The sequence below is a fragment of the Danio rerio genome, chromosome 20 (genome assembly GCF_052040795.2).
Source record: "Danio rerio strain M-AB ecotype USA chromosome 20, GRCz13ab, whole genome shotgun sequence".
NCBI classification, from domain to species: Eukaryota; Metazoa; Chordata; class Actinopteri; order Cypriniformes; family Danionidae; genus Danio; species Danio rerio.
Window position 1 is genome coordinate 55,711,228 of NC_141040.1, and position 26,828 is coordinate 55,738,055.

A 26,828-nucleotide genomic window follows, 5' to 3' on the forward strand; every position below is an offset into this window, starting at 1 on the left:
GAGTAAAAGGTTTTGTTTACCTGCGGGAGTTCATTGGCATTTTCCCGCACGTGAATTCTGACCAATCAATAAGCAGTTTAGGAAATATGTTCAACAACATCTGGCCAATGAGAGATGTGGATTTTGTCAGATGACTGCATTTTGGTTCGTTTCAACTGGTTCGGACAAAAGCCAGCAGTGTGGTGTGAAAACGACCCAAAGACAGCAGAAATGTATCATTTATTACACTTGGTCCGGACCAAATGAAGCGAACCACAGATGTGAAAGCACACTAAATGTATTTTTTTATGTTTCTTTAAACTTTCCTGTTTATTTAGGATTTCTCCCTAACATTAATTTAGGTGTACCAATGTCTGGCCTGTTATCTTCAGTTTTGGGACTGGATTATTTTCAGGTTTGGTTTTGCTGCTGACTAATCTGATGTACATGCACCAATACATTATTGTAAAGCATCCTATAGAAAACTGGAATTGAAATGAGAGATCTGTGTAAGCATTAACACCAAGAACTGTATATTCAATTCAATTCATTTGTATTTCTATAGTGCTTTTACAACGTAGATTGTGTCAAAGCAACTTAACAGAACATTTTTAGTTGAGCATTTTTATTTGATGGGTGCCATAATATTTAGGGCCCTATCATACACCCGGCGCAATGTGGCGCATGGCGCGGCGCAATACTCTTTTGCTACTTTTAGCTCGGCGCAAGGGTCATTTTGAGGTGTTGCGCCGCGCTGTTTAAATAGCAAATGCATTTGCGCTCAAATGTGCGCCCATAGGCGTTCTGGTCTAAAAAAGCAGGCGTGTTTTGGCACGTTGCTATTTTGAGAAACTGTAAATAGTCTGATCTTTAGACCAGAACAAAGTCGGTCTATTGTCTGGCGCAAAGTGCGCCTGGCTTACACACTACACACAAGATGTAGAGCAATACGCAAATATCTTTACATATGAAAAAGATATAATATATTAAGGATACACACACACATATATATATATATATATATATATATATATATATATATATATATATATATATATATATATATATATATATAAGGATATATACAGAATATAAATATAAATGATTAAAATATTACAAACCATATTAATTTCTAGCCTACATGAAGATTTAAAAACCACTGCCTTACTTTCTTCATCTCGGGAGGCTTTTTCAGTTCATTCAGTTTGCTTTTGTATAATGTTATTATTATTAGCAGTATTATTTATTATATCCATATTTATATTTGTTTTATTAAAAACAAGCTTAGATTTGTCCACCTGTCAGGTTTTGGACTATATGGGGCACAGCAGGTGTATTTGGAAATAACTCAGTATTTTGACCACACTTGGTCATTATTGTTCATTTATGGAAATTAGACAACCCAAGCTCATTCTGGAAACGTAGCCCCGCGGACGTTTTTGGAGACCGCGATTTACGTGGCCGGAGGTACGTATGGCCGCATTTAGTTTTTTTTGAGCGAACGCTGCGGGGCGGTGTGGCGCCGCTCCGCTCCTCCTCTTCGCGCTCGCCGGCCGACGGCTCACCTCCGAGTGGAGGGCTTTCCCGGAGGAGGAGCCGGCCGCGAGGACGACGACCGGGATCGAGTCCGGGGAACAGCGGTTCCAGAAATCAGGTAAGATGAAAAACGGAATCCAAAAAAAATAAGGGTGAGAATGCGGCGGGATCCGAAAACGCGGTCGAAATCGAAGACGAGGGCTTTTGCTTTTTTTTTTTGTTCTGGACAGCTTTTGCAAACCGTCGCTCGGGTTTAAGGAAGGAGGAGGAGGAGGAGGAGGAGGAAGAGGAGGGCGGCCGGGGCGGCCGATCCGGCGGGTTTTCGGGCGAGAACAGCGCGGGCGTGAACGGCGCGCGTTCCCGAGAGGTGCCCGAGACATGGAAAAGCGTGCACAGCGGCCTCTTGCCGATCCGCGAAAATAAAAACCGCTCGAATACGTAACTCCCGGGACGCATCTCGCGGTCCGCATAAACGTCCGCGGGGCTACGTTTCCACAATGAGCCTGGGTTGAAATTAGAACTGAATTTAGAAATAGTTTTGAAACAAATCTTTGCGCTTAACAAACGAAATTATTTATAGGCTAACTGATGTCTGTGCGTGAAGGTTTCCCAATCCACGAGAGCAAAAGTGAACTTACTTTACGTCAAAATGCGCTCTTGGCACGACGCAGCTGGCTCTTAAAGGGAATGGGAGATGAGGCTCTAATTGGTTTATTCTCAAAACACACCTATAACTCATTAAGAAAATAAACTCAACCCTTTTAGACCATGCGCCACGGCACAAAGCAGATTTTCCCGTCCTTAAATTATCAAAAATGAGTTCTGACACGCCCTGAAAGTGTTTGCGCCCTGCGTTTTGCGCTCTGCACATGAACCGCAAAATAGAGCCCTTAGTGTGTTAGTAAAAATAGCATCCATACTGCTAGTTACCTACATCAAGGTCATTTATGTATGTGGGTGCGTTCAGAAATAGAGAAAGATCAGGTAAATTATTTGTAATTTCGTCTTTAGTGGACGGGACGATAGCTCTACCAGGGTGATATCTCTGTGCAGATCTGCTATTTTCAGTTAAACAGCTTACATAGTAAGAGGTAGTGATCTGTTATCTGTCATCACTTTGTGGTATAATGTCTACATCAATGACCTCAATTCCATGAGACTAAATGTATGCTTTAAGCGATGGGTTGGACCAACAACGTTTTGCTTTACGCATCAATTCACCAGCATACAGTCATTCCTCCACAGTTTCATTTCTCCCCTCCAGTCTCACACAAAGCATACACTTACACACACACATCCATTGTCTGCGTGATTTGTCTGTCTGTTTGTCTGTCTAGGGGGTTCGGACTTTAGCGCGAGACCGTCCAAGCTGAGCAAAGGGATGGTGCGCGCTTATTACATCAGAAGCCGCGCCATGGTGGTTCGCGCGCTGAACGTCCGACCATACCATTTTGTGTTGTCTGTGGGTATAACCAGCGTTGGTGTTTGTCCTGTTTTACAGGAAAGAAAACGTGTTATGGTTGTTTGTGTTTAATGTTTCATGTATTAGGTGTCTGTTAAGCAGACATGAATTATTAAATGTTTAAAGCAATGCCATTTAAGGCGAATTTAAAGAAAGTATATTTTTTATTCCTCCTGGAGTATGGCGTGCGCCAATCGATGGGCGGAGTCTGGCGTATAAAGAGGGACGCCAGACTCCAGCTCAGGGTCAGTTTACCTGGCGAGCGAGCGTGCTGTGGCAGAGCCGTGAGCAGTTCTTTGAGTAAGTGGATACTAGCATACAGCGGTTACGTTTGACTTTTTTCCTTTGATTTGTTTTGTGTTATATATATTCGTCTTTATATTTGATTTGTTGATTTGATACTTTGTATTTTTGTATATATATTTTTGTACATTTTCTGGACTTTTATGGACACTGTATATATTTCTTGCACTGGACTTTATCCTCCACATTTTGTAAATAAATACCACCTTTTTTTTTACACTTCCAGGTCAGGCTATTGTGTTTTGGATTTTTGCCATTGTTTTTTTGGGGGGGGGGTTATTGTGGTGTTCAGGCCTCCCACGCCTCCTAGTGGGCCCACTCTTGGTTCACAACATCGCAGACTGTAAAAAATCTGTTAACGCAAGCCCTAATTAAAGGTGCAGTAGGTGATTGTCTTCAGAAGCATTTGTTGTTGTGCTGGTTGAAAGTCTCTTCACAGTCTAATAGTAATGATTACAGTAAATGATCTAAATGTGTTTATATGTATTTTTATATTCAGGGTAAAGCATAAAACTAAAAAATGTTCATCCAATTAAATAGAGTCCAATTAAATTAAATCATCCTTAATTCCAATAGGCAGGTCAGACTGTCTGTCAACAAATGTAGATTCCGACTTCTGCGCATCTGTTCACGCAGATCCGACATTAGCGCGTGCCCGTCAGTATCACAAACGCATGCGCGCGAGCGAGCTGCGGACCGCTCGCAGATGCCGAGTCGGAGCTGGAGGTGCCGAAGGACAGCCGAGCTCGGGCCAATTACTGTAAAGTCAGGCGCGGGTATAAATCGCCCTTAAAGCGGCCGCGCGGTCACGAGACAGACCGGGAGAAATCAAAAGCTGAATTGAAACTTTTGAAAATCCAGAATCAATATTGGAGTTACTTTAGCAGGCTGGAGGAAGGACGACACCATGGCTGAAGTATCACTGTTAGACAGGTCATGTTCTGTTTTTAAACTATTTTAGTCCGGCTAAGCTGATGTTAGATTGTGTTTTGTTATAAATGGCTTATATGCACAGACGTGTTGTTCAGCCACTGAAATCTACCAGTGAAAGATTGATGTGATTATTTTCAGTTTCATGAGGTCCTTTTACAGCATCGATGATGTGGATTTATATTTAGTTTAACAACAAAACACCAGTAAATAGCGCTATTCCGCCTAACCTGCTTTATTGAGCTGAAGTTGCTTTTATATTCACATTGGGCCATTTTTGAACAATGACAGCCTTCCTCTACTGTTTACCGCTAACGTTACTCTGAATATTCGCTCTGAAATAGCATGTAACTGGCGAATGACATGAACTAGTGGGTTGTCTGTCGGCTGTTGTGACGCGGTCTGCGCGCTCGCGATATCAAGGGGTGTGGCTTTGTGGCTTGAGACTTCCGCTCTCATTCACTTCCATTCATTTTTAGATGTTAAAAACTGCTTGTTTCGCTGCTTGATGTTGCAAACTGATATTTTCTTATTATATTATTCTACTTGGTCTGTATAGTCATGCAAACATTTGTTTGTAGAGCAAGTAGTTTGACCATTTTCTGCCGTTTATTATTCCTAGTCATTTCTCCCATAGGAGACTGAATCGGAAGTTCTAAAACAATCGCGAAAACAGGCGCACTTCCGCATTTTAGAATAAGGTCGATACAATGAGATAACATGTTTATTTTTCTGAATATCTATAAAAATTACATATAAATAGTCTGAAATGCAACATCTGATCAGTGGCTTTGGGAACTGTAGTATAAGCAGAATAACTCCAGACTGACTCCAGTCCATTGAATTATAAGAAAATAATGCATCTTGGACGGATCACTAGCTTGTGTGCATTCTTTTGCAAATAGTTAAACAGCCTGTCGGCAATTATTCCTTATATAAACTACATATTTTACACCTTACTATTTTTCATATATTACACATTTTCTCCGACATAGATTACATAGTTTTTAATGAAACAACCAGACAAAAGTCCTTTCTTCAGCTGTGTGTTCATCTGAACATAATGGCACACCTTGGAATTCTCATCAGCCAATCAGAATAAAGCACTTAACAGCACAGTATAACAAAATGTAATATAGTATAAGGCTTTTCATATAGTGCATTTTAAAGGGCACCTATTATGCCCCTTTATACAAGATGTAAAATAAGTCTCTGATGTCCCTAGACTAGAGTGTGTGTGTGTGTGTGTGTGTGTGTGTGTGTGTGTACGTATTTTTGTGACATATCAGGACACAAATCTGTATAATGACATGGGTATGACACGAGTATTACAAAAAGCAGGTGAAATATGAGGACATTGGTGACGTCCTCGTTTCTCAAAATGCTTATGAATCTTACAGAATGAGTTTAATCAGAGAGTAAAGCTGCACACAGTCTTCTGTGATGGTTGGGTTTAGGGGTGGGGTGGGGTGAGGGCAATAATATATGGTTTGGACAGTATAAAATGAATGGAAACCTATGTAATGTCCCCACTTTTCACAAAAACAAATGTGTGTGTGTGACTAATAATGATTTATAACTCTCTGAAACTGACCCTTTCAGGTTTTGATCATAATTGTGGTGTTTTGGTGACTGTCGCTTTAAATTCAAATGAAATTGTGCTGAGGGCGGAGCTACAAATGCCTGTGTGTAAGCATAGTGGCAGATTCAAAACAGGACTAACACCCAATATGCTAATGAGGGAGAGATGGTCACTAGTGGGCGGGGCTTTCCCCCTCTGATGACACATACAAAGTACAAAGGGACTGTTTTCATCAGGTCTGATTATAAAACGTAAATGAATACACTTTTACCATTTAAACTGGTTATATTAACACAACTGTATTTAAACCCCTTATAAAGTGATTTGTGGACCCCTTTAAAGTCAAATGAACAATCATCAACAGTTGAAATATACAATTTCATATCCATTTTTGACTTTATGCAAATTATTTAAATTATAAAACAATATTAAAAACTAGGAGTGAGCTTACCTTTTAGGAAACCGGAAAGGCCTCGGAGGACTGAAAGACACAAGCAAAAAAAAAATCAGGATTAGATGTAAGAGTCAAACAGCGGATGAAAGTACCTGTGTGGAGAGACATGTTTTTTCATGAAGGTGTATTTTAAGCGTGCGCCGTATGTGGTCTCGATATCTCAGTTCAAACACACATTCCTGCAGGGAAAATCGCAGCTGTCTCCAGGTTTCTTCATGCTGCTTTTTAAAATCAAAACCATTATGGATGTTCATATTATACGCTCACGCAGCACACACTCAACGCACAGCTGTTCGCAATCAGCCTTCATGCATGTGTGCCATATATAGGCGATCTGCACACTCACACAGGTGCAATACTGAATAGACATATTCAATAATTTAATACATTGTGATCATGATTAACATGTCAATATTGATACCCTGGGTACTTCAAAATAGAGTGAATAATTATTTATCATTGAAACTAGGGCTGCTTGATACTACGATATTATGAAAACAAGCAATATTGCTGTCGAGTATTGCAATATTGCAACGTTTACATAGAGAGAAGCTATTTTGTCTCTATGACGTGACCACAGCCATATCACCCTGCAGCCCAAGACTGGTTACACACTAAAGCTAAGCATGCCTGAGGCTCCTCAGTACCTGGATGGGAGACCACATGGGAAAACTAGGTTGCTGTTGGAAGTGGTGTTAGTGAGACCAGCAGGGGGCGCTCAACCTGTGGTCTGTGTGGGTCCTAATGCCCCAGTAAAGTGTTTATTGCATGAATATTGCAATCTGTGTACTAACTAGTCTTTACTAAATGAGCTGCATGCAAAAGACTCTAAATATAAGCAGTATTAATGATGCCAGTCTACACACACTCTCCATCTTATAGACACTATAGAGCAGGGGTCTCAAACTCGCGGCCCGCGGGCCATTTGCGGTCCTCAGTGCAATATTTTGTGGCCCGCGCCGACCGCTGTACTCTGACAGAATCAGCGGAGCGGGGAGAGAGAGCGCTTCCAGCTCCGCTGATTCTATCCGTACACAGCGGTCACTGGCATTCCCCGCCCGCCGTGTAAACAAAGGAGCGGGGATGCCGGTGACGTCACCACGCACCCCGCCCCTTTGTTAGACGCTGTGACGGGCGGGAAGAACCAAGGTAAGCTGTCCCCGCCCCTGCCTGCCACTCAGCTACATCCTGCATCTTACAGGGCTCGAAATTGCGACCATTTTGGTCGCATATGCGCCCGAAAATTAATCTATGCGACCTCATAATATATCTGGGAGCATTAGTGCGACTGCAGATAATGGTTGTAGTGCGACCTGTTTTGATTTTTTGTAAAAACGTGCTGAATCGCTCTTCTCTGCCGCTATATTGGTTCATATTAGCTGTCATTCACTCAAGGTATTCCGCTGTCAGATGACAGGAAAGGAGCTTTTATGACCACGGGAAATGCAAACGGCTGAAGAGTAAAAACTTAAAGCACACAGGTTTGCAAACCCCACCTAAAGTTGAGGTGCAGATGAAAGCGATCATGACACGTCACGTGGTGAATAATGATCCGCCAGCTGAGATCAATCGAGTACGCGCTTCTTGGAGAAGGCGCTCGAATCTCGATGCGTTGCATTTACTGCGTGTTCAGCGCAAATGTCCGCTAAAAGTCAAATCTAATACTGTACATATCATCGCCAAAGAAGCTCGCCTTTACTAAGTTTACACTGAAACTGCAGCTCATAACAAACAGCGGTATTCCGCCGGTGGTCATCGCAAGAATCTTGCGCTGCCTGCTCATAAATTGGATCGGCTGACTCGCCAGCTTTTCCACTAACACAGAAAAATGAAGATCATCTCAGACTGAACCTTTAAATTGACACAAACTGAAACCAAAACTTTTAAAGAGTGATAGAAGTGAGACTTTATTTACTTTCTTTTGTCTATTCTTTTTTGAGGTGTATATTATTTTTATTTTTTATTTAGTTACTGATGACTGCTTTGCAGCTTTCCTCATTGAATTGAATGATTTATTATAATCTTTTGTTTGTTTTGTAGCAGAAATATTATTTATTAAACTGACATGCATATAAAAACAGCAGTACCAAATAAATATTTCTTACTGCAATGCTTCATTTTTGTTTGATGCAAACTATACAATTATTTTTCATAAAGTAACAGACTTTTTATAGCAGATAACCTACATTCATGCACATTCAAGGCAGTATCATAATGAGAAATGGAATTCATTTTTTACTATTATTGTCATTTTCATCATCACTAATATTCTATAATTATTAGACATTCATTTTGGAATTATTGCACACAAATATCAATGTCTTCGCAGCATTAGTTAGATAGTTTTTTTCTGTTTTTTGTCAGTCCTATTGATGTTGTTTTAAAATACAATAAATCCCTTAAAAAGCAATTTGCAGCGGTGCTCAATCATTTTTGGTGGGTGCTCCTAAATTTTTTCTGGTGCTCCTAAATTTATTTTGGTGCTCTTAAATATTTGAAGTTGGGAGCACCGGTGCTACCAAGTAAAAAAGTTAATTTCGAGCCCTGTCTTATATATATTATAGGTAGCTACAGACTGGTACAGACTGATGTGACTGGAGTGGGGTGGAGGTGTTTTATTTATACATATATACGCCTTTTTTTTTGGTGAGGGAATGGAAGTTTTGAGTGAGTTCCCCCACTTTTTTCCCTAGGACTAGGCCTTTTGGGAGCACATATTTGTGTGAGAAGTTTTTCTCCACCTTGAACTTCAATAAGTCAAAGTACAGGTCTAGACTTAATGATGATCATCTTCAAGCCATACTGAGGGTCTCAACTGCTTCCGCTCTAAAGCCAAATGTGGTTCAGATTTGTGAGAAGAAGTGCTGTCAAGTCTCTGGCAGTAAGGAGTAGGCAAAAGATGCCATGTTCAGAAGAACTGTTCATAATCTTCACTCAATGTTCTATTAATGTTCAGGACACTTCATCTTCAGAAGAAATAATTAAAACTGTTAATAATGGCATTTGAGGACTTTTTTTTTGTGAAATCCCTTATGCGGCCCAGCCTCACCCAGACTTTGCCTCCTGCGGCCCCCAGGTAAATTGAGTTTGAGACCCCTGCTATAGAGGGAACACTGCAATCTGTGTACTAACTAGTCTTCACTAAATGAGCTGCAGCTGAAGACTCTAAATATAAGCAGTAATAATGACGCTAGTCTACACAAACTCTCCATCTTATAGACACTATTGAGGGAATATAGCAATCTGTGTACTAACTAGTCTTCACTAAATGAGCTGCATGCTGTAAACACTAAATATAAGCAGTAATAATGACGCTAGTCTACACAAACTCTCCATCTTATAGATACTATAGAGGGAACACTGCAATCTGTGTACTAACTAGTCTTCACTAAATGAGCTGCATGCTGTAAACACTAAATATAAGCAGTAATAATGACGCTAGTCTACACACACTCTCCATCTTATAGACACTATAGAGGGAACACTGCAATCTGTGTACTAACTAGTCTTCACTAAATGAGCTGCAGCTGAAGACTCTAAATATAAGCAGTAATAATGACGCTAGTCTACACAAACTCTCCATCTTATAGACACTATTGAGGGAATATAGCAATCTGTGTACTAACTAGTCTTCACTAAATGAGCTGCATGCTGTAAACACTAAATATAAGCAGTAATAATGACGCTAGTCTACACAAACTCTCCATCTTATAGATACTATAGAGGGAACACTGCAATCTGTGTACTAACTAGTCTTCACTAAATGAGCTGCAGCTGAAGACTCTAAATATAAGCAGTAATAATGACGCTAGTCTACACACACTCTCCATCTTATATACACTATTGAGGGAATATAGCAATCTGTGTACTAACTAGTCTTCACTAAATGAGCTGCAGCTGTAAACACTAAATATAAGCAGTAATAATGACGCTAGTCTACACACACTCTCCATCTTATAGACACTATTGAGGGAACACTGCAATCTGTGTACTAACTAGTCTTCACTAAATGAGCTGCAGCTGAAGACTCTAAATATAAGCAGTAATAATGACGCTAGTCTACACACACTCTCCATCTTATAGACACTATTGAGGGAATATAGCAATCTGTGTACTAACTAGTCTTCACTAAATGAGCTGCAGCTGAAGACTCTAAATATAAGCAGTAATAATGACGCTAGTCTACACACACTCTCCATCTTATAGACACTATTGAGGGAATATAGCAATCTGTGTACTAACTAGTCTTCACTAAACGAGCTGCAGCTGAAGACTCTAAATACAAGCAGTAATAATGACGCTAGTCTACACAAACTCTCCATCTTAAAGACACTATTAAGGGAACACTGCAATCTGTGTACTAACTAGTCTTCACTAAATGAGCTGCAGCTGAAGACTCTAAATATAAGCAGTAATAATGACGCTAGTCTACACACACTCTCCATCTTATAGACACTATTGCACAGTGATGGGAGCAGGAGGTCACGGGGCCAAGAGGTGGCTGTAATTTTCCTCCTCGTCGTCGTCTTAAAAGGGAATCCATGGAATGCTATAATTAGTGGTTGCCATGGCGCTGGGAGGCACAGATGAACAAAAGCCATTGGCAAGAATTTTTCACCACAGGGCGACTTCTAGAGAGGCCGTAAATCCCTTTGAAAGTTCAGCGGACACGTTAATACAACAACCAGATGTTGCAACCACGCACACACATTGAGGAGGCATCTGCATAAGGTGAGTCCCATTATACGAGATGCACGTCCTTCTGCAATCAAGAGAAAAGTGCATAATCAAATAACCAAACCCAAAAGTAAATAACGAGGAACAGATTTCCTGCGCTTCCTGTGCAAAGGCAGCGAGGACGGGAAGGGAGGTGGGGGGGGAAAGGCAATGCAATGATTTATAAAGTGCGCTATCAGCGAACACTCCATGTTTGGGAATCTGGAATTCAGGGGCGTGAATGAGAGATGGTCCAAAGTGGAATAACAGTTATGAGATATCGGGATGGATTGTTCCACTGGAGTGCAACAGCTCTTCAATGCTATTTGGGAGTTTCCCCCGTTGTGTGATTGTTTGAGTTTATTATTTCATACTTGGATGGGTGCAACTGTTTGTTTTCTGGTCAGCCAGGAAAGAAAGGAATTAGTTCAGTATTTTAGTGCACACTTTAATACTTGCAATTGATGATTCTGGATAGAACATGCAGGAAAATATCATTGCAAAGTATGTGTTTTAAGGCAACATGATGCTGGAAAAATGAAGTCTCGTCTAACAAATCTGAGCTTTTTTCTGCATTCTCTATTGGATTGGAGTCAGGTGATTGGCTGGGCCATTCTACAGCTTGATTTTCTTTCTCTGAAAGCATCTGAGTCTCTCCTTGGCTGTGTTTTGGATCATTGTCTTGCTGAAATGTCCACCCTGGTTGCTAATGTAGATGTTGGACTGAAGCAGCTGATATTTATTTACACTAAGGAAGGGCAGAGGGTTGCTTAAGAACTACTACCAGATTTCAGCTGCTGTCTGGGCTTTCACTGCCGAAATGCACCTTTCTTTCTTCATGCTTTACAATGCTTTTTAATTTTATTACACATAACTTAATTTGTTAACTAATTAGATGGGTTTTCTTTTCATAAATTGATTTCTTTGGTTGTTACCAACATCTGGGGAAAATTTCATGTCAACAGCAACTTACAAGCCTTTTTGCACTATATACAGTTGAAACCAGAAGTGTACATGCACTCTAAAATAAGAAACATAACCATTTTTTTAAATGTCTGATGGTAAATCATACTAAACGTTTACTACTATAGGTCCGTTAGAATTACCTAAATGATTCACATTTGCTAAATGCCAGAATAATGAGAATTTGTTTTTGAAAATGTTTTAATAATTTCTACATACATTTATTTATTTATTTATTCTACATACATTTGTACATCCTTGGTATTTTTTTTTTTTGTTTTGCTTTTAAACTTTTTGGGTCTCCTTCCCCAAGCTTCTCACAATAGTTTGAAGGAATTTTGGCCCATTCCTCCTGACAGAACGGAGTCAGATTTGTAGGCTGTCTTGCTCGCACAAGCTTTTTCAACTCTGCCCACACATTTTCTATAGGATTGAGATCAGGGCTTTGTGATGGCCACTCCAAAACATTCCCTCTGTTGTCCTTAAAGCACATTTTAACTAGTTTGGCAGTATGCTTAGGGTCATGGTCTGTCTGGAAGACCCATTTGTGGTAAGTTTTAATTTCCTGGCTGATGTCTTGAGATGTTGCTTCAGTGTTTCTACATAATGTTCTGTCTTCATGATGCCATCTATGCTGTGAAGTGGACCAGTCCCTCCTGCAGCAAAACAGCCCCACAACATGATGCTGCCGCCCCCATACTTCACAGTTGGGATGGTGTTCCTAGGCTTGTAAGCTTTCCCCTTTGTCCTCCAAATGTAACACTGGTCATTATGGCCAAATAGTTCAATCTTAGTTACATCAGACCACAGGACATGTCTGTATGTTTGCATGTTCTCCCAGTGTTGGTGTGGGTTTCCTTTGGGTGCTCTGGTTTCCCCCACAGTCCAAACACATGCACTATAGGTGATCTGAATAAACTAAATTGGCCGTAGTGTTTGTGTGTGAATGAGTGTGTATGAGTGTTTCCCAGTACAGGGTTGCAGATGGAAGGGCATCTGCTGTGTAAAACATATGCTGGATAAGTTGATGGTTCATTCCGCTGTGGTGAACTTTGATGAATAAAGAGACTAAGGCGAAGGAAAATGAATAAATGACTGATTCCCATGCCTAATTGTTAATAGTTTAGAAATTACAATCAGAATTAATATTAAAATAATATTTGATGTGTTTCAATATCGTGTTCCTTATTATTAAATTGTGTTTGACGCACTCTAAAAAAGAAAGAACAACTCATATTTGTCGAACAGTGAAATTACGCAAAAACTGCAAATCAGAAGGGTTTTTTGTGCATCCTTACTTTGCACAGAAATGTTATTGCAAGAAGTAACGAATGCTGACAGATCATGAGGTTAATTAATAAAGAAAATCCAGGGCAGTGAGGTCAAAAAAACAGTGTGGTGAGGAGGGGAAATGGTAGCCAAAGGTTAAAGGTCAAAGAGGGGAGAAGGAAAATAATGTGGAGCTTTGAAGAGAAAACAAGACAACATTGAAGTTCAGTAGAGTACATGATGATCTACTGCCTGACCTCAGCGGTTTAGGAGAAAACAGACTAAAGTGAAACTAAAATATCCAGATATGTACAAAATACACTTTAAAGGTTGAAAATGATGAAATAGTTTACATAACATGATACTTTTAGTCAGCTATAGTGACATTGTGAAAATGAACAGTGTTTTTTGAGAATCCTAAAAATGTTTTAATGGTTTCCACAAACATATGAGGCAGTTTAACTATTTTTAACAATGACAATAATTTTAGATATTTATTTACTTATTTAACCATCAAATCAATACACGAGTATGATTTCTGAAGGACTATGTGACATTAAAGACTGGAATAATTATGTGAAAGATTCAGCTTTGAATCCCAAAAATTGTCAGCACAAAAAATCCACGCCCCCTACTTAATATTCCATATAAGTCGGAAGCACATCAACATACTGAACTAAAGGTGTCAGTAACTTCAGGTTCTTATTCAGTAAATGTGTTTCCATCAGGAGTTTGCATGTTCTCCCTGTGTTGGTGTGGGTTTCCTCTGGGTGCTCCTGTTCCCCCAACGGCCAAACACATGCGCTATAGGGGAATTGGACTAAATTGGCTAATTTGGCTAAGTGAGAGAGAGTGTGTGTGAAAATGCGAAAGTGTATGGGTGTTTCCCAGTACTGGGTTGCAGCTGTAAGGGCACCCGCTGAGTAAAACATATGCTGGAATAGTTGGTGGTTCATTCCGCTGTGGCGACCCCTGATAAATAAGGGACTAAGCCAAAGTTTATGCACATTTATTCTTATCACCTTAAACGTTCATCCGACTCAGTTTTCCAAATGCACATCTTGGCATCCCATTAGGCATTATTTATTCAATATTCCAAAATGTGCATAAAAATAGGAAGATGGAAACATAGCTTGTGAGAAATTCCTTGCAAATGTCAACTTTGCCATGAAAAACTATTTTAGGTTCAGGTTCACTAAGACTTTAAATAAAGCATTTCTGCATCTACATTCTATCTCAGAAGCAGAAAAGCTAGTTCATGCTATTATGACCTCTAGACTAGATTACTGTAATGCTGTTTACTGGTTGTAATGCACCTGCTATTAATAAACTTGCAAAATTCAGTTCTTACCAGGTCAAGAAAATTCTAAATATAGTTTAGCTCATGTTTATCCAACCAACCTTCTGTCTTGCTACAATCCCACCCGCTCCTTAAGATCAACTCAGGGCTTCTAGTAGCACCCAGAATAGCAAAGTCCACTAAAGGAGGTCAAACGTTTTCTTAAACTCTGGAATTCCCGCTAATGTCTGACACTCAGCCACACCCTCTCAGTTGAAAACTAACTAAAAGCTCATCTTTATAGTAACGCATATGCACAATTGATCACATAACTACAATTCAACTCTTCAAATGCATTCGTTCACATTACATTAGTATCTTGTGCAAATTAACCGCTAAGTCCGATAACATCGAGGACAAACAAACATCTAAATACACAAGTTTTTCATTGAATAGGTTTTATTATTATATGTAAATGCTATGTGTTTTAGAAGGAAACTACATAATGTATAACGTCAAAGCCATTTCAAGTCTCAGTAGGTGTACACCAAGGAAGCGCCCTTTCTCCGCTTTTTTTCATTCTTCCAATGGACACCATTACTCGAGACATTCAGCATCCAGCTCCATACACAATACTCTATGCTTATGACGTGTTCTTGGCCTCTAACAATAACATTGACTTGGAGCAATTCGTCCAGACCTGGGACGAATGACTGGCACGACATGGCGTGCGACTAAATTTCAAGAAGACCGAGTACTTGACGCCAAAGCCGAAAGAAGATGGCACAATGAATGTCAGTGGCACCGACATACCACGCACGAAAAAAATTCAAATACCTTGGATCGGTGATTACAGCTGATGGTGACCTGCGACCTGAGATCACTGCGCGGATCAATGCCACATGGACAAAATGGCTTGCGACAACTGGCGTGCTCTGTGACCGTCAGATGAAGGATCATCTGAAATCGAAAGTCTACTGAGCAGTTGTTCGTCCCGTCGCCCTGTATGGAGCTGAATGCTGGCAGATCAAGAAGACTGCCGAAAGACGTCTCGCTGTGATAAAAACTAAATGCTGCCATAGATCAGCGGAATCACCCGTTTTGATCATGTTTGCAATGATGACATCTGACAGCGATATGTAGCACCAATCAGAGACAAAATGCAAGAAGCCCACCTTCGGTGGTATGGCCACGCACTACGTGCAAGCGAATACTCTCTTGCAAAGACCGGCCTCAACATCAGTGTTGAAGGAAAACGTCCGAAAGGTCGCCCAAAGCAGCGATGGCTTGATACGCTACACGCCGACCTTGTTGCCGCACGACTTCATCCTGACCAAGCCTTAAACCGCGACAAATGGAGGACTTGTTCCAAAAGAGCCGACCCCGCAATCATATGGGACTAAGGCCAAAGAAGAAGAAGACTACATACTGTATAACCACAGGTTAACTCTTTATATATTGCTAACCCTTTACACAACTCTGTAACATTTCTGATTTTGATTGTAATGTGATAAACAATGTGCATGTACTATCAGAATTTTCAGGAAATCAGTCGGACAATAAACTGACTCCAATTTTGTTCCAATTAAAGATGTTTCTCATGTAGTATAACAATAAACTGAGGTCAAAAAACTGTGTTGCTCTGTTTTTCCTCCACTTTTGCATCTCGTAATATAACTTAGCACAGTCCAATAAAGGTAAAGCAAACCCTTACAAACAGTAGGGGTGAAATAAGCGAATGTACACATCTAAGCATATCAACATGTGTAAACTGTACATGGATTGGAGCACTATTAACAAATTCTATGGCTCTTACACAGCATATCGAACTGTTTTTAACGTCTAAATGCAAGTATGAAGTAAACAAGTATGGAAGTAAATGAGACCAGAAGCCTTGAGCCAAAAAGATTACAAAGGCTGCAGTCATTCGGACATCAAGGATAAGGTCAATACAAGTAAACTTGAATTGAACAATCCCAGTAGAAGCAGCCCAAAACCCGCGTTTGAATGACGTGCACACATGCATCTGCTGGATCCACGAGTGCTGCGAGGCCGAGAGGTCAAGTCCTGATATCTCCGCATTCTTCGCTTTGACACACATGGATATATGGACTGCAGGCAGGGAGGCTGGATTTCAACACTGTGGCCAACAGTTACAAGCTGTCCAAGAAACATCTTCATTATCTGCTGGCCTCCCGCTGCACGCATTCGACAGCCTGAGCTACACGCTGAGGAATGCAGAGTAAAACACGCCTTCAATGATATGATACACTGACATCCAGACCAGGGTCAGGGGGACTTAAGCTGCTTCAATGCACGTTTATTTCACTTCAAAATGGGTAAAAATGTCAAGAAGTGGAATGAATGAATGAATGTGGAAAAGAAAGTTTGAATGAAAGATCAAGAGCATATTTTTATCAGTTAAACTTTAATGGATATAATACACTTCATGATATAAGACACTGTTGTTCAGATGAGGAGCAGGAGGATTTAGCCTGTTTCTCTGCACTTTTATTGAACTTTAAAATGGCAAAAGTGGAATGAATGAATGAATGAATGAATGAATGAATGAATGAATGAATGAATGAATTGCATAATTTTAAAATTAAACTATTTTTTTGATATAATACACTTCCTGATATCATACATTGTTATTCAGATAAGTGTTGGGGGGGGATGGATGAATGGATGGATGCCATGGATTGATAGATGCATGGATGGATGGACTGATGCATGAATGGATGGATGGGTGTCATGGTTGGATGGATGGGTGTCATGGATGGATGGTTGCCATGGATGGATGCCAAGGATAGATGCCAAGGATTGATGCAAAAGATGGATGTCATGAATGGAAAGATATCAGTAATGGATGCCAATGATAGATATCAAGGATGGATGTCATATATATCACAGATGGATGAATAGATATAATGGATGGATGCTATGGATGGATTGATGCATTGACAGATGCATGGATGGATGCCATGGGTGGATAGATGGCATGGATGAAGGGCATGCATGCATAGATTGATGAACACAAGGATGGATGCCAAAGATGGATGCCAAAGATCTATGCCAAGTCATGGATTGATGGATGGATGGATTGATGTTAAATGGATGTATGCCAGATATGCATGTCAAAAAATTCAAAGAATTTCATAGATGGATGGATGTCATGGATGAACGGATGGATGTCATAGTTGGATCGATGCTATGGATGGATCCTATGGATGGATACTAAGGATGAATGCCAAAGATGGATAACATGGACGGATGGATGTAATGGATGGCTAAAGGGATAAATGGATGGATACCAAAGATGGATGTCATGGATGATTCTATAGATAAATAAATGGATGTCACGAATGGATGAATGGATAAATGGATGGATTCCAAAGATGGATGTCATTGATGGATTTATGGATAAATAGATGGATGCCAAAGATTGATGCCAAAGATGTCAAAGATGGATGTATGTCAGATGGATGTCATGGATTGATGCCAAAGATCTATGACAAAGATGTCATGAAAGAATTGATGTCAAATGGATGTATGCCAAAGATGTCAAAAAAGTCAAAGGAAGTCATAGATGGATGGATGTCATGGTTGGATGGATGGATGGATGATGGATGGATCACATGGATGGATGGATGTCATGGATGGATGACAAGAATAGTTGCCAAGGATAATTGGATAGATGTAATGGACAGATGAATGGATGGATGCCAAAGATGAACGTCATGGATGAATGGATGTCATGGATGGATGTAATGGACCGATCAATGGATAAATGGATGGATGGATAAATGGTATGGATGGATGAACGGATAAATGGATGGATAAATAAATAAATGTAATGGATGGATGAATATCAAGTGGATGGACGTCAAAGATATGTGCCACAGATGAATGTCAAAAATCTTAAAGATGGATGAATGTCAAAGGTGGATGCCAAAAGTGTTTTAAAAAAATTAAGAACTGCTTTTATTCTAGCCAAAATAAAACAAATAAGACTTTCTCCAGAAGAAAAAATATTATCAGACATACTGTGAGAAATTGCAGAATCTGTTAAACATCATTTGAGAAATATTTAAAAAGCGTTAATAACTGTGGCTTCAACTGTAGCTGTTGCTGAAATCTCCACTCACTTACATTTAGTCATTTAGCAGACGCTTTTATCCAAAGCGACTTTAATCAAACTAGCCAGATTACTGGTATATTAGCATTACAGCCTGTAGACTCACTAGATTCAGCTCATTGAGTGAGTGAGTGATAGAGCTGTGAACCTACACTAGTCTCACGGTTCGGTTTAGTTACGATTATCATGCCATCGATTCGGTTCAATTCGATATCTCGGTGCATTGACGATGCTTTTCATACACAGTTTTTATATTTTCTTCACAGCAGCATTTCTTGTATAAAAATGTATGAATATATTTATATATTATTTGTAATATAATTTTGTCATTTAATACAAACAGTCAGAAACATAAACTGTACCATTAAACAAAACGAGCATTTAGCAAATAATATAAACAAATATAAACATCCAGCTCACTTTCTGATCCTTGTCTAGTTCTCTTACACCTCTTTGATTGGTCACACCCTCAACAAAAACGGTTGCGATTGGCTCTTGCGCGCTGCGCTCTTCAGATGAATGATAAGCGGCAGGCGGCAGCGGCGATCTCACAGCTGATGTATGATAGACACGGTGGAGAAAACTCTGCAGACACGCGCTCGTTTCTTTATCCAAAAGTAACGCTGTAAAACAGCCGAGAGGAGAAGAAAAGCCACGCCAGCAGGTCAAATGGGCCACTGTGTGTGTGTGTGTGTGTGTGTGTGAGAGAGAGAGAGAGAGAAAGAAATGAAGTTCTTTCATTCTCTCAATCTCAGTGAAATAGGGTCAGTGAAAGACTGATCCAGCAAACACACACAGTGAAATTGTGCACAGTTTATGGGTTTTAAGTAGTTAGAGCGATGTAAATACTCGCAATCGCCTCCCTCACGACAGAGCGCATATAAGGTAAATGACGTCAGTAATAACCGGTTATGATTATTACTGAACCGATACCGAATTGTCCATCGCGGTGCACCGAAGAAACGATTAATTTTGACACCCCTAGTGAGTGAGTGAGTGAGTGTGTGTGTCCGGCTCAGAGACTCTGCTTTGATATGGAGCATGTCTAGACAGGGCCAAACTCATTTAGTGCAGCACACACCTCAGGCAGAGTCTTTGTTAGCGCACAACATCCAGATGCAAACAGCAGACATGCTCCGGCTAATGCCACTTTAACCAAAGCCTGACGGAGAGATTTAAAGACTTTGATTCATTCACTAAACCCAGCCTCTTTTTTCTAGGCACTAAACGAGAAGTTCACGACCTTAGTGCTGGAGCGATTCCCATGACAGGGTATATACAGGAATCAGAGAGTCAAATACATTACTTATTAAGACCTCATTAAAAATGCTGATGTCTATATATTAGAGCTGAATGATTCGGGCTAAAATGAGAATCGCATTTCTTTTGCCTAAAATAAAGATCACGATTTTCTCACGATTCTGTAGATATAAAGTAAAGGTTAATATGAGTTACAGTGTTGCATGAGTCTCTGCAACACAACACTGATAAAAAAAATAATAATAATACAATAAAACCTCCACTATGAGCTCTACGTCTAGAGAAAAGTGTGCGATTGAAGGTAGAAGAGAGGTTTTGAGTGTGAACGAGAGATGAAATCAGAAGCAGGAAGAGAGGAAATGAAAGGCAAAGGCAGGAAATTTGCACAGACAGGTAAAGAAAGAGACTTTGAGAGATGCCAAGATAGATCAAAACACACGTCCATGGAAAAAGCTCCACCTTTTATAAAAGCAAAATGGTGATATGGCTTACAGGAATTATTAAATGACAATGGCTGGGATTTAATTAAATAAAAATACGCACAAAGTGAAGCCTGGCACGGTGTTTGTTTATGCACAAGCAGCTCATGAGGAGGTATTTTCAGCTTCTCAGTAAATATTTGCATACTGATGCATTTAAAATACACACAGCATCCATTCATCTTGTCAAACCTGTAATAAAAAGCAGGTATCAAACCATCCCTACATTTTAACCAATGCATGAAAATAAATGAAGCATAGAAATGTTGCAATTAGGCTATTTTAATTGGAAATAAGTGCAAAAATGTAAAACATATAATAAATAAAATAACTTAATATTAAGTTTGTTATGACTTTTGTGCTTAATGTAACATGTTTATTATTAATATTATTCATGGCTTGAAACAATTTGCTTTGTATAACGCATTTTATAAGGTGCTATGTTTATAAATGTGTCATACTAGCATAACAGTAATAACAATAATAATATTAAAAATAAAACAATCATAATAAAAACAAAATACTACAAAATAACAATCATAATACAATTAATCTAATTGTTTTTTACTAACATTCATTTTTTTTACTATATTTATTATTATTATTATTATATATATTATTTTTTACTATATTTATTATTATTATTATTATTATATATTTATATATTATTTATTATATTTATTAATTATTACTATTAATATTAGCATGAAAATGAGCCTTTATTTCCCTTATTTTTCCCCTTGTTGCAATTGTGCAACATTTCTATCAAGTAAATAAATAAATAAAAAGCCCTAAAAAATTCAAAACAGTGTCCTAACCATGTGTGTGATTTGATAAAGCAACAATCAATAAACCAAATTCTCCCTCAAGTACACAGTAGTAAAAATAATGTATAACCATCAAGTGCACTAATAATGCAGTAAAAATTCTGTCATTGCCATATAAAAATCTACTCTACCTGACAGTAATATTGTCGCCTATCCAAGTTTTAAGAACAGCAAATAATAACTTGACTTCTAGTTGGTCATTTGGTATCAGAAGTGGCTCATATGAAAGCCAAAGACTCAAATCACTGATTAATAAAGTCTTCTGAAAAGGCAAAGAAAGTGTTCCTGCAGGACTCCCAGAGTTCATCAAGACTCTTTGCGTTCATCTTCAACGCCTCCTTCATCTTACCCCAGACATGCTCAATAATGTTCATGTCTGGTGAATGGGCTGGCCAATCCTGGAGCAGCTTGACCTTCAGGAGCTTTGATGTGGAGGCTGAAGTTTGAGCAGGAGCGCTATCCTGCTGGAGAATTGTCCCTCTCCTGTGGTTTGTAATGTAACGGGCAGCACAAATGTCTTGACCCCTCAGGCTGTTGGTGTTGATCATCCACTCTGCAGATCTGAATGTAACTCCAAACCATGACTTCCTTCCTTCATCAAACTTGACTGATTTCTCTAAGACTCTTGGCTCCATGCTGGTTCCAGTAGGTCTTCTGCAGTATTGGTGTTGATTGGGATGCAGCTCGACAGATGATTCATCAGAAAAATCCACCTTCTGACACTTTTCCAAATGATCAACTAGAAGCCAACTTATTACTTGTTGCTCTTACAACTGAGATATTTTGTCAGGTAGTGTATATGAAACCCAGAACACATGACAGTACCTAATAAAACATTTCTGGGAAGAAAAAAAATCCACTATTTATTAGAATCCTTCCTTCAAAAAAGCATTCACTCAAGTGCAATTTCTGCAAGGATCCTCTCTTTGATCGGCACAATAATAACCGCACCTGTAGCGTCAGCATCGAAAACAAGACGGTCCCAGATCAGCGTAATGCATTCCAGCTGTTCCCTCACCCTTCAATCTGTTTGGTAAACGAGGATAAGCAAGCTAGACATCGGCCTAATTTGAGGTTATGACTGGGTCCTGCTTGCTTTGATGCTGGTTTATGGGATCAGGTGGGCTTTGATCTTCACTGGGCATCTTCAGCGGCTCCTCACGCACCACAGTTACGCTCAGTAATCACCGTATTGTGATTACTGCTCTAAAATATGTCCTTTGAAATGTCTGGGTAAAAAAACAAACTACTTCTCCAACCAACTGAACACAATTTATTTTCTTTTAAGAAACATTTAAGCTATTTTGAAACAAAAAACATGGCAGGCTAAGTAATTAATTCCCTCACTGTCTTAAATGTTGTGCAGTGACACCATGGGCCCTATTATATACCCGGCGCAAGGCGCTACGCAATTGTTGTTTGTTAGTTTCAGCTTGGCACAACAGTCGTTTTGACGTTTTGCGCCACGCTGTTTAAATAGCAAATGCATTTGCACTCATATGTGCGCCCATAGGCGTTCTGGTTTAAAAAAGGAGGTGTGTTGAGGCGCATTGCTGGCGCATTGCTATTTTGAGGAACTATAGAAGACTGTTCAATAGATCAGATCAAAGTCCAGCGCAGAGTGCGTTAGTTGTGCGCCTCGCTTACACACTGCTTAAAACACACGAGATATAGAGCAATACACAAATTATATACATATACACAAATTATATACATGTAAGTTCAGTTATTGGATATCTGTAAGTTTTTGGTCTCGTTCTTACAGTCAGATTGTGTTTGGGTGTACCACCAAACTTCCATGACCAGTCGTTTTTGATATTTCATGTGCATTGCTAATCAAAATTCATGTAACAAATTAAATCCTTATGGGTCCGAGGCATTCACTGTAAAGCCTGAGGGATGGAGTTTGCAGTTAGCAGCGCTTGCCACACATTTTAATCACGAGACGTTATATTCAATCCTTCATTTATTCGTCACAATGTTGTCAGTCGTGCAACTGCAGCGCGTTCACCATCGCAAAAGGGCTTGCATTCACTAAGATTAAACTAATATTGCAGCAAATGAAAAGACCATTGTTGCTATTAAGATGACAAATAATAAGTTATATATCAACTGTTTTAAACTATTTTTAAGTGCCGCGTTTTGTGTTTTAAGGAAAAAAATTCTGCGTTAATGTGTCCTAAATATGCACATTCGGTGAACATTTTGCAATGCAAACTGATGATGATGATTCCTTACATTTATATAGCGCTTTTCTGGGCACCCAAAGTGCTTTGCACAATCGGGGGGGATCTCCTCATCCACCACCAGCGTGCAGCATCCACTTGCGCCAGACCGCACACCACACACCAGCCAATTATTATATGGGGAGGGTTAGGAGGCCATGGCTGCGTCCGAAACCGCCTACTACTCAGTAGGTACTGTATTTGAATTAAACGTACTGCTCGGCCGTTAGAAAAGTATGTTCTATACAGTATGAACGTGAAAAGTATGAATGGAAATCGAACATACTACATCCGCCATTTTGTTATAGTCACGTGACCTAAATGCGTCAATTGTGTCGCTTTACTCCCATTCATGAATTCTCTCGCGGGGCATCATGGGATAACGCAGAGTGCATGGGATGCGCACTTCAGAATCTCGCCGGAAGTAGTAACTCATCCGGCTGCTTCTCGCGTACTGATTTTCGAATTCTATGAATTCAGACAGTACTACTCGGCTCATACTGATTTTAGCATACTATATAGTATGGAAGTATGTGGTTTTGGACGCAGCCTATGACTCACTGAGCAGTATAGAGTCCCCGTCACTATACTGGGGCATGAGGACCCACACAGACCGCAGGTTCAGCACCCCCTGCTGGCCTCACTAACACCACTTCCGGCAGCAACCTTCCCGTGTGGTCTTCCATGCAGGTACTGACCGGGCGCAGCCCTGCTTAGCTTCAGTGGGCAACCATGTGAGAGTTGCAGAGAGCTAGCTAACAATTTTAAGCACAAATGCTTTCAAATAAATTTTGAGCTTGCATGGCTAAGCGTTTGGGCGCATAAGCAACTAAAATAGTCTCGATTTGGAGCCCGGTAACTTCAAATTCAAGCAGGTTCAAGCACTTTATCCAAAATCCAAGCACTTTTCTAACCTTGAGAACACTATACACTGAAAAAAATGATTTAGAGATGATTGCTTGGATTTACTCAATATTTTACGTTAAGTGGCTGTAAACAATTTATTTGGGCTGAATTTAAACGAATTAATTAAAATTTTATTAAATTTAATTTGTTGGTTTGAATTGAACTCTTTCAGGCTCAAATTAAATTTTAAAAACAGGCAAAATCTATGCTTTTAACTGTTGCAAATCAGCAACGGCTGCCTTGAGAGGGTTAACATAAATAAACGGTTTACAGCCACTTAACGTAAAAAATTTAGTCATTGTCATTTTTTCTGTGATATTAAAAATCAAGCAATTTGCAGGATTTCCAGCACCCGTACGAACCCTGTGAATGGCTTCAGAACATTTAGGATATGGTAGGCCTACATGACAACTTTCTAGTGCCTTATAATAGACTACCGTCGTGGCTTTTGTTGGCTTATAAATTACACTGAATATAGCGCATGCGCAAGATAAGATTTGGATCGGTACCAGCTGGTCGATACCCAATCCAGCAAAAATATGCGGTATCAAACCGATATCTGATCAAAGTATTTGGATCAGTGAATCCCGAGTTACCGATTTCATCTGATATGAAAAAAAGATTGTGATCATTTTTTTGGCCGTATCGCCCAGCCCTAGATTTAATAATATTAATTAATTTGGTGAAAGTCTAGATGAAGATTAGCTTGCATTTATCCTTTAGAACCGAATGTAGATGTCAGCGTGTGATTTATGTGGTGGAGATTGAGAGGCACAAGCTAAACAGTTGTTGTTCCTGATAACATGTAAAGACTTCTCAAGATGACAGCCTGAAATCGAGAACACAAAGATCATTTTTAGGCTAGTTGGCCGGTCGAGGCTTGCAGCTGTTTCACACACACACATAAATGCACATACAAATCACACACACACTAAGAAGTGCACACACACACACACACACACACACACACACACACACACACACAAACATACACACTCTGAGAAACACAGACAAAATTAGAAGCAACACAAACAAGTGCAAATACAAATACAAACATACACACACTGACTCACATGCAAACACGCACAACCCACGCAAACACATACACACTAAACCTGTACATGCACAATCGTACTCAGAAACACACAAACGCATACACACCCACACACAAACAAATGAAACCACGCACACATATCCACACACTGAAGCACGTAACTCACACTCACTAACATGCACACACACTCTGAAAAACTCATTCACGTGTACATACACAAATGCTGAAGCAAACACACAAATGCATTCAAACACACACACACACGCGCGCACACACGCGCGCACACACACACACACACACACACACACACACACACACACACACAAATGTAGATGCAAAAAAGCAACAACACATATTTAAGCAAACACACACACACAAACACACACACACAAACACACAAACACACACACACACACACACACACACACACACACACACACGCACGCACGCACACACACACACGCACACACAAACACAAACACACACACACACACACATACACACACACACACACACACACACACACACACACAATTGTAAATGCAAAAAAGCAACAACACATATTTAAGCAAACACGCAAACACACACACACACACACACACACACACAAACACACGTAGATGCAAAAAAGCAACAACACATATTTAAGCAAACACACACACACACACACACACACACACACACACACACACGTAGATGCAAAAAGCAACAACACATATTTAAGCAAACACACACACACACAGAGAGATGCAAAAAGCAACAACACATATTTAAGCAAACACACACACACCACACACAAACACACACACACACACAAACACACAAACACACACACAAACACACACACACAAACACACACACACACACACAAACACACACACACACACACACACACACACACACACACACACACACACACACACACACAAACACACACACTCACTCACACACACACACACAACACACACACACACACACACACACACACACACAGCTCTTTATGTTTCACGAATATCTTCCTTTGAGTTGAACAAAGGCCTGGAAGCTTCTGTAATTCTCTAAACATCAGGACAGATCTATCAAAGTTTCTGTCTGACGTTGATCAAACATCCTCCTGAATAGGAGCTGAACTGCTCGACTGAAGCATCTGTTGACTTACACAAGACAAGACAAGTTTCCACCGTTTACCACTGTTTCTGGCCTAAATGAAAGTGCAAGTGCTAACAAAACCAACCGATCACAACAAACCTGATGCTTCAATAATTAAATAAGCACCAAAACATCACCAGCACCAGTGTTGGCTCAGCTCAACCAAAATATTACTTAATTACGTCATCAAAATTGTACTTAAATTACATTTGTCTTAAAAAGTAACCTAATTACTCAAGTCATTTTATTACTTGACTCAATACTAATTAATATAAATAGAAAACTCTTTTAATTCTTTAAAATTTGAGCCTTATAAA

General features: G+C 39.7%; 2 protein-coding genes across 3 annotated transcripts in view; both read right to left on the reverse strand.

The window, feature by feature from the left end:
- Positions 1-26,828, reverse strand: part of mia3 (MIA SH3 domain ER export factor 3) — a 449,841-nt gene that overhangs the window by 124,879 nt on the left and 298,134 nt on the right. The window lies entirely within an intron of this gene.
- disp1 (dispatched homolog 1 (Drosophila)) overlaps positions 1-26,828 on the reverse strand; it is a 156,624-nt gene that overhangs the window by 22,001 nt on the left and 107,795 nt on the right. For both annotated transcript variants that reach the window (XM_087297843.1, NM_212800.1), the window contains 1 exon segment: positions 6,244-6,273. In XM_087297843.1, the coding sequence (XP_087153969.1) occupies positions 6,244-6,273 (30 nt within the window).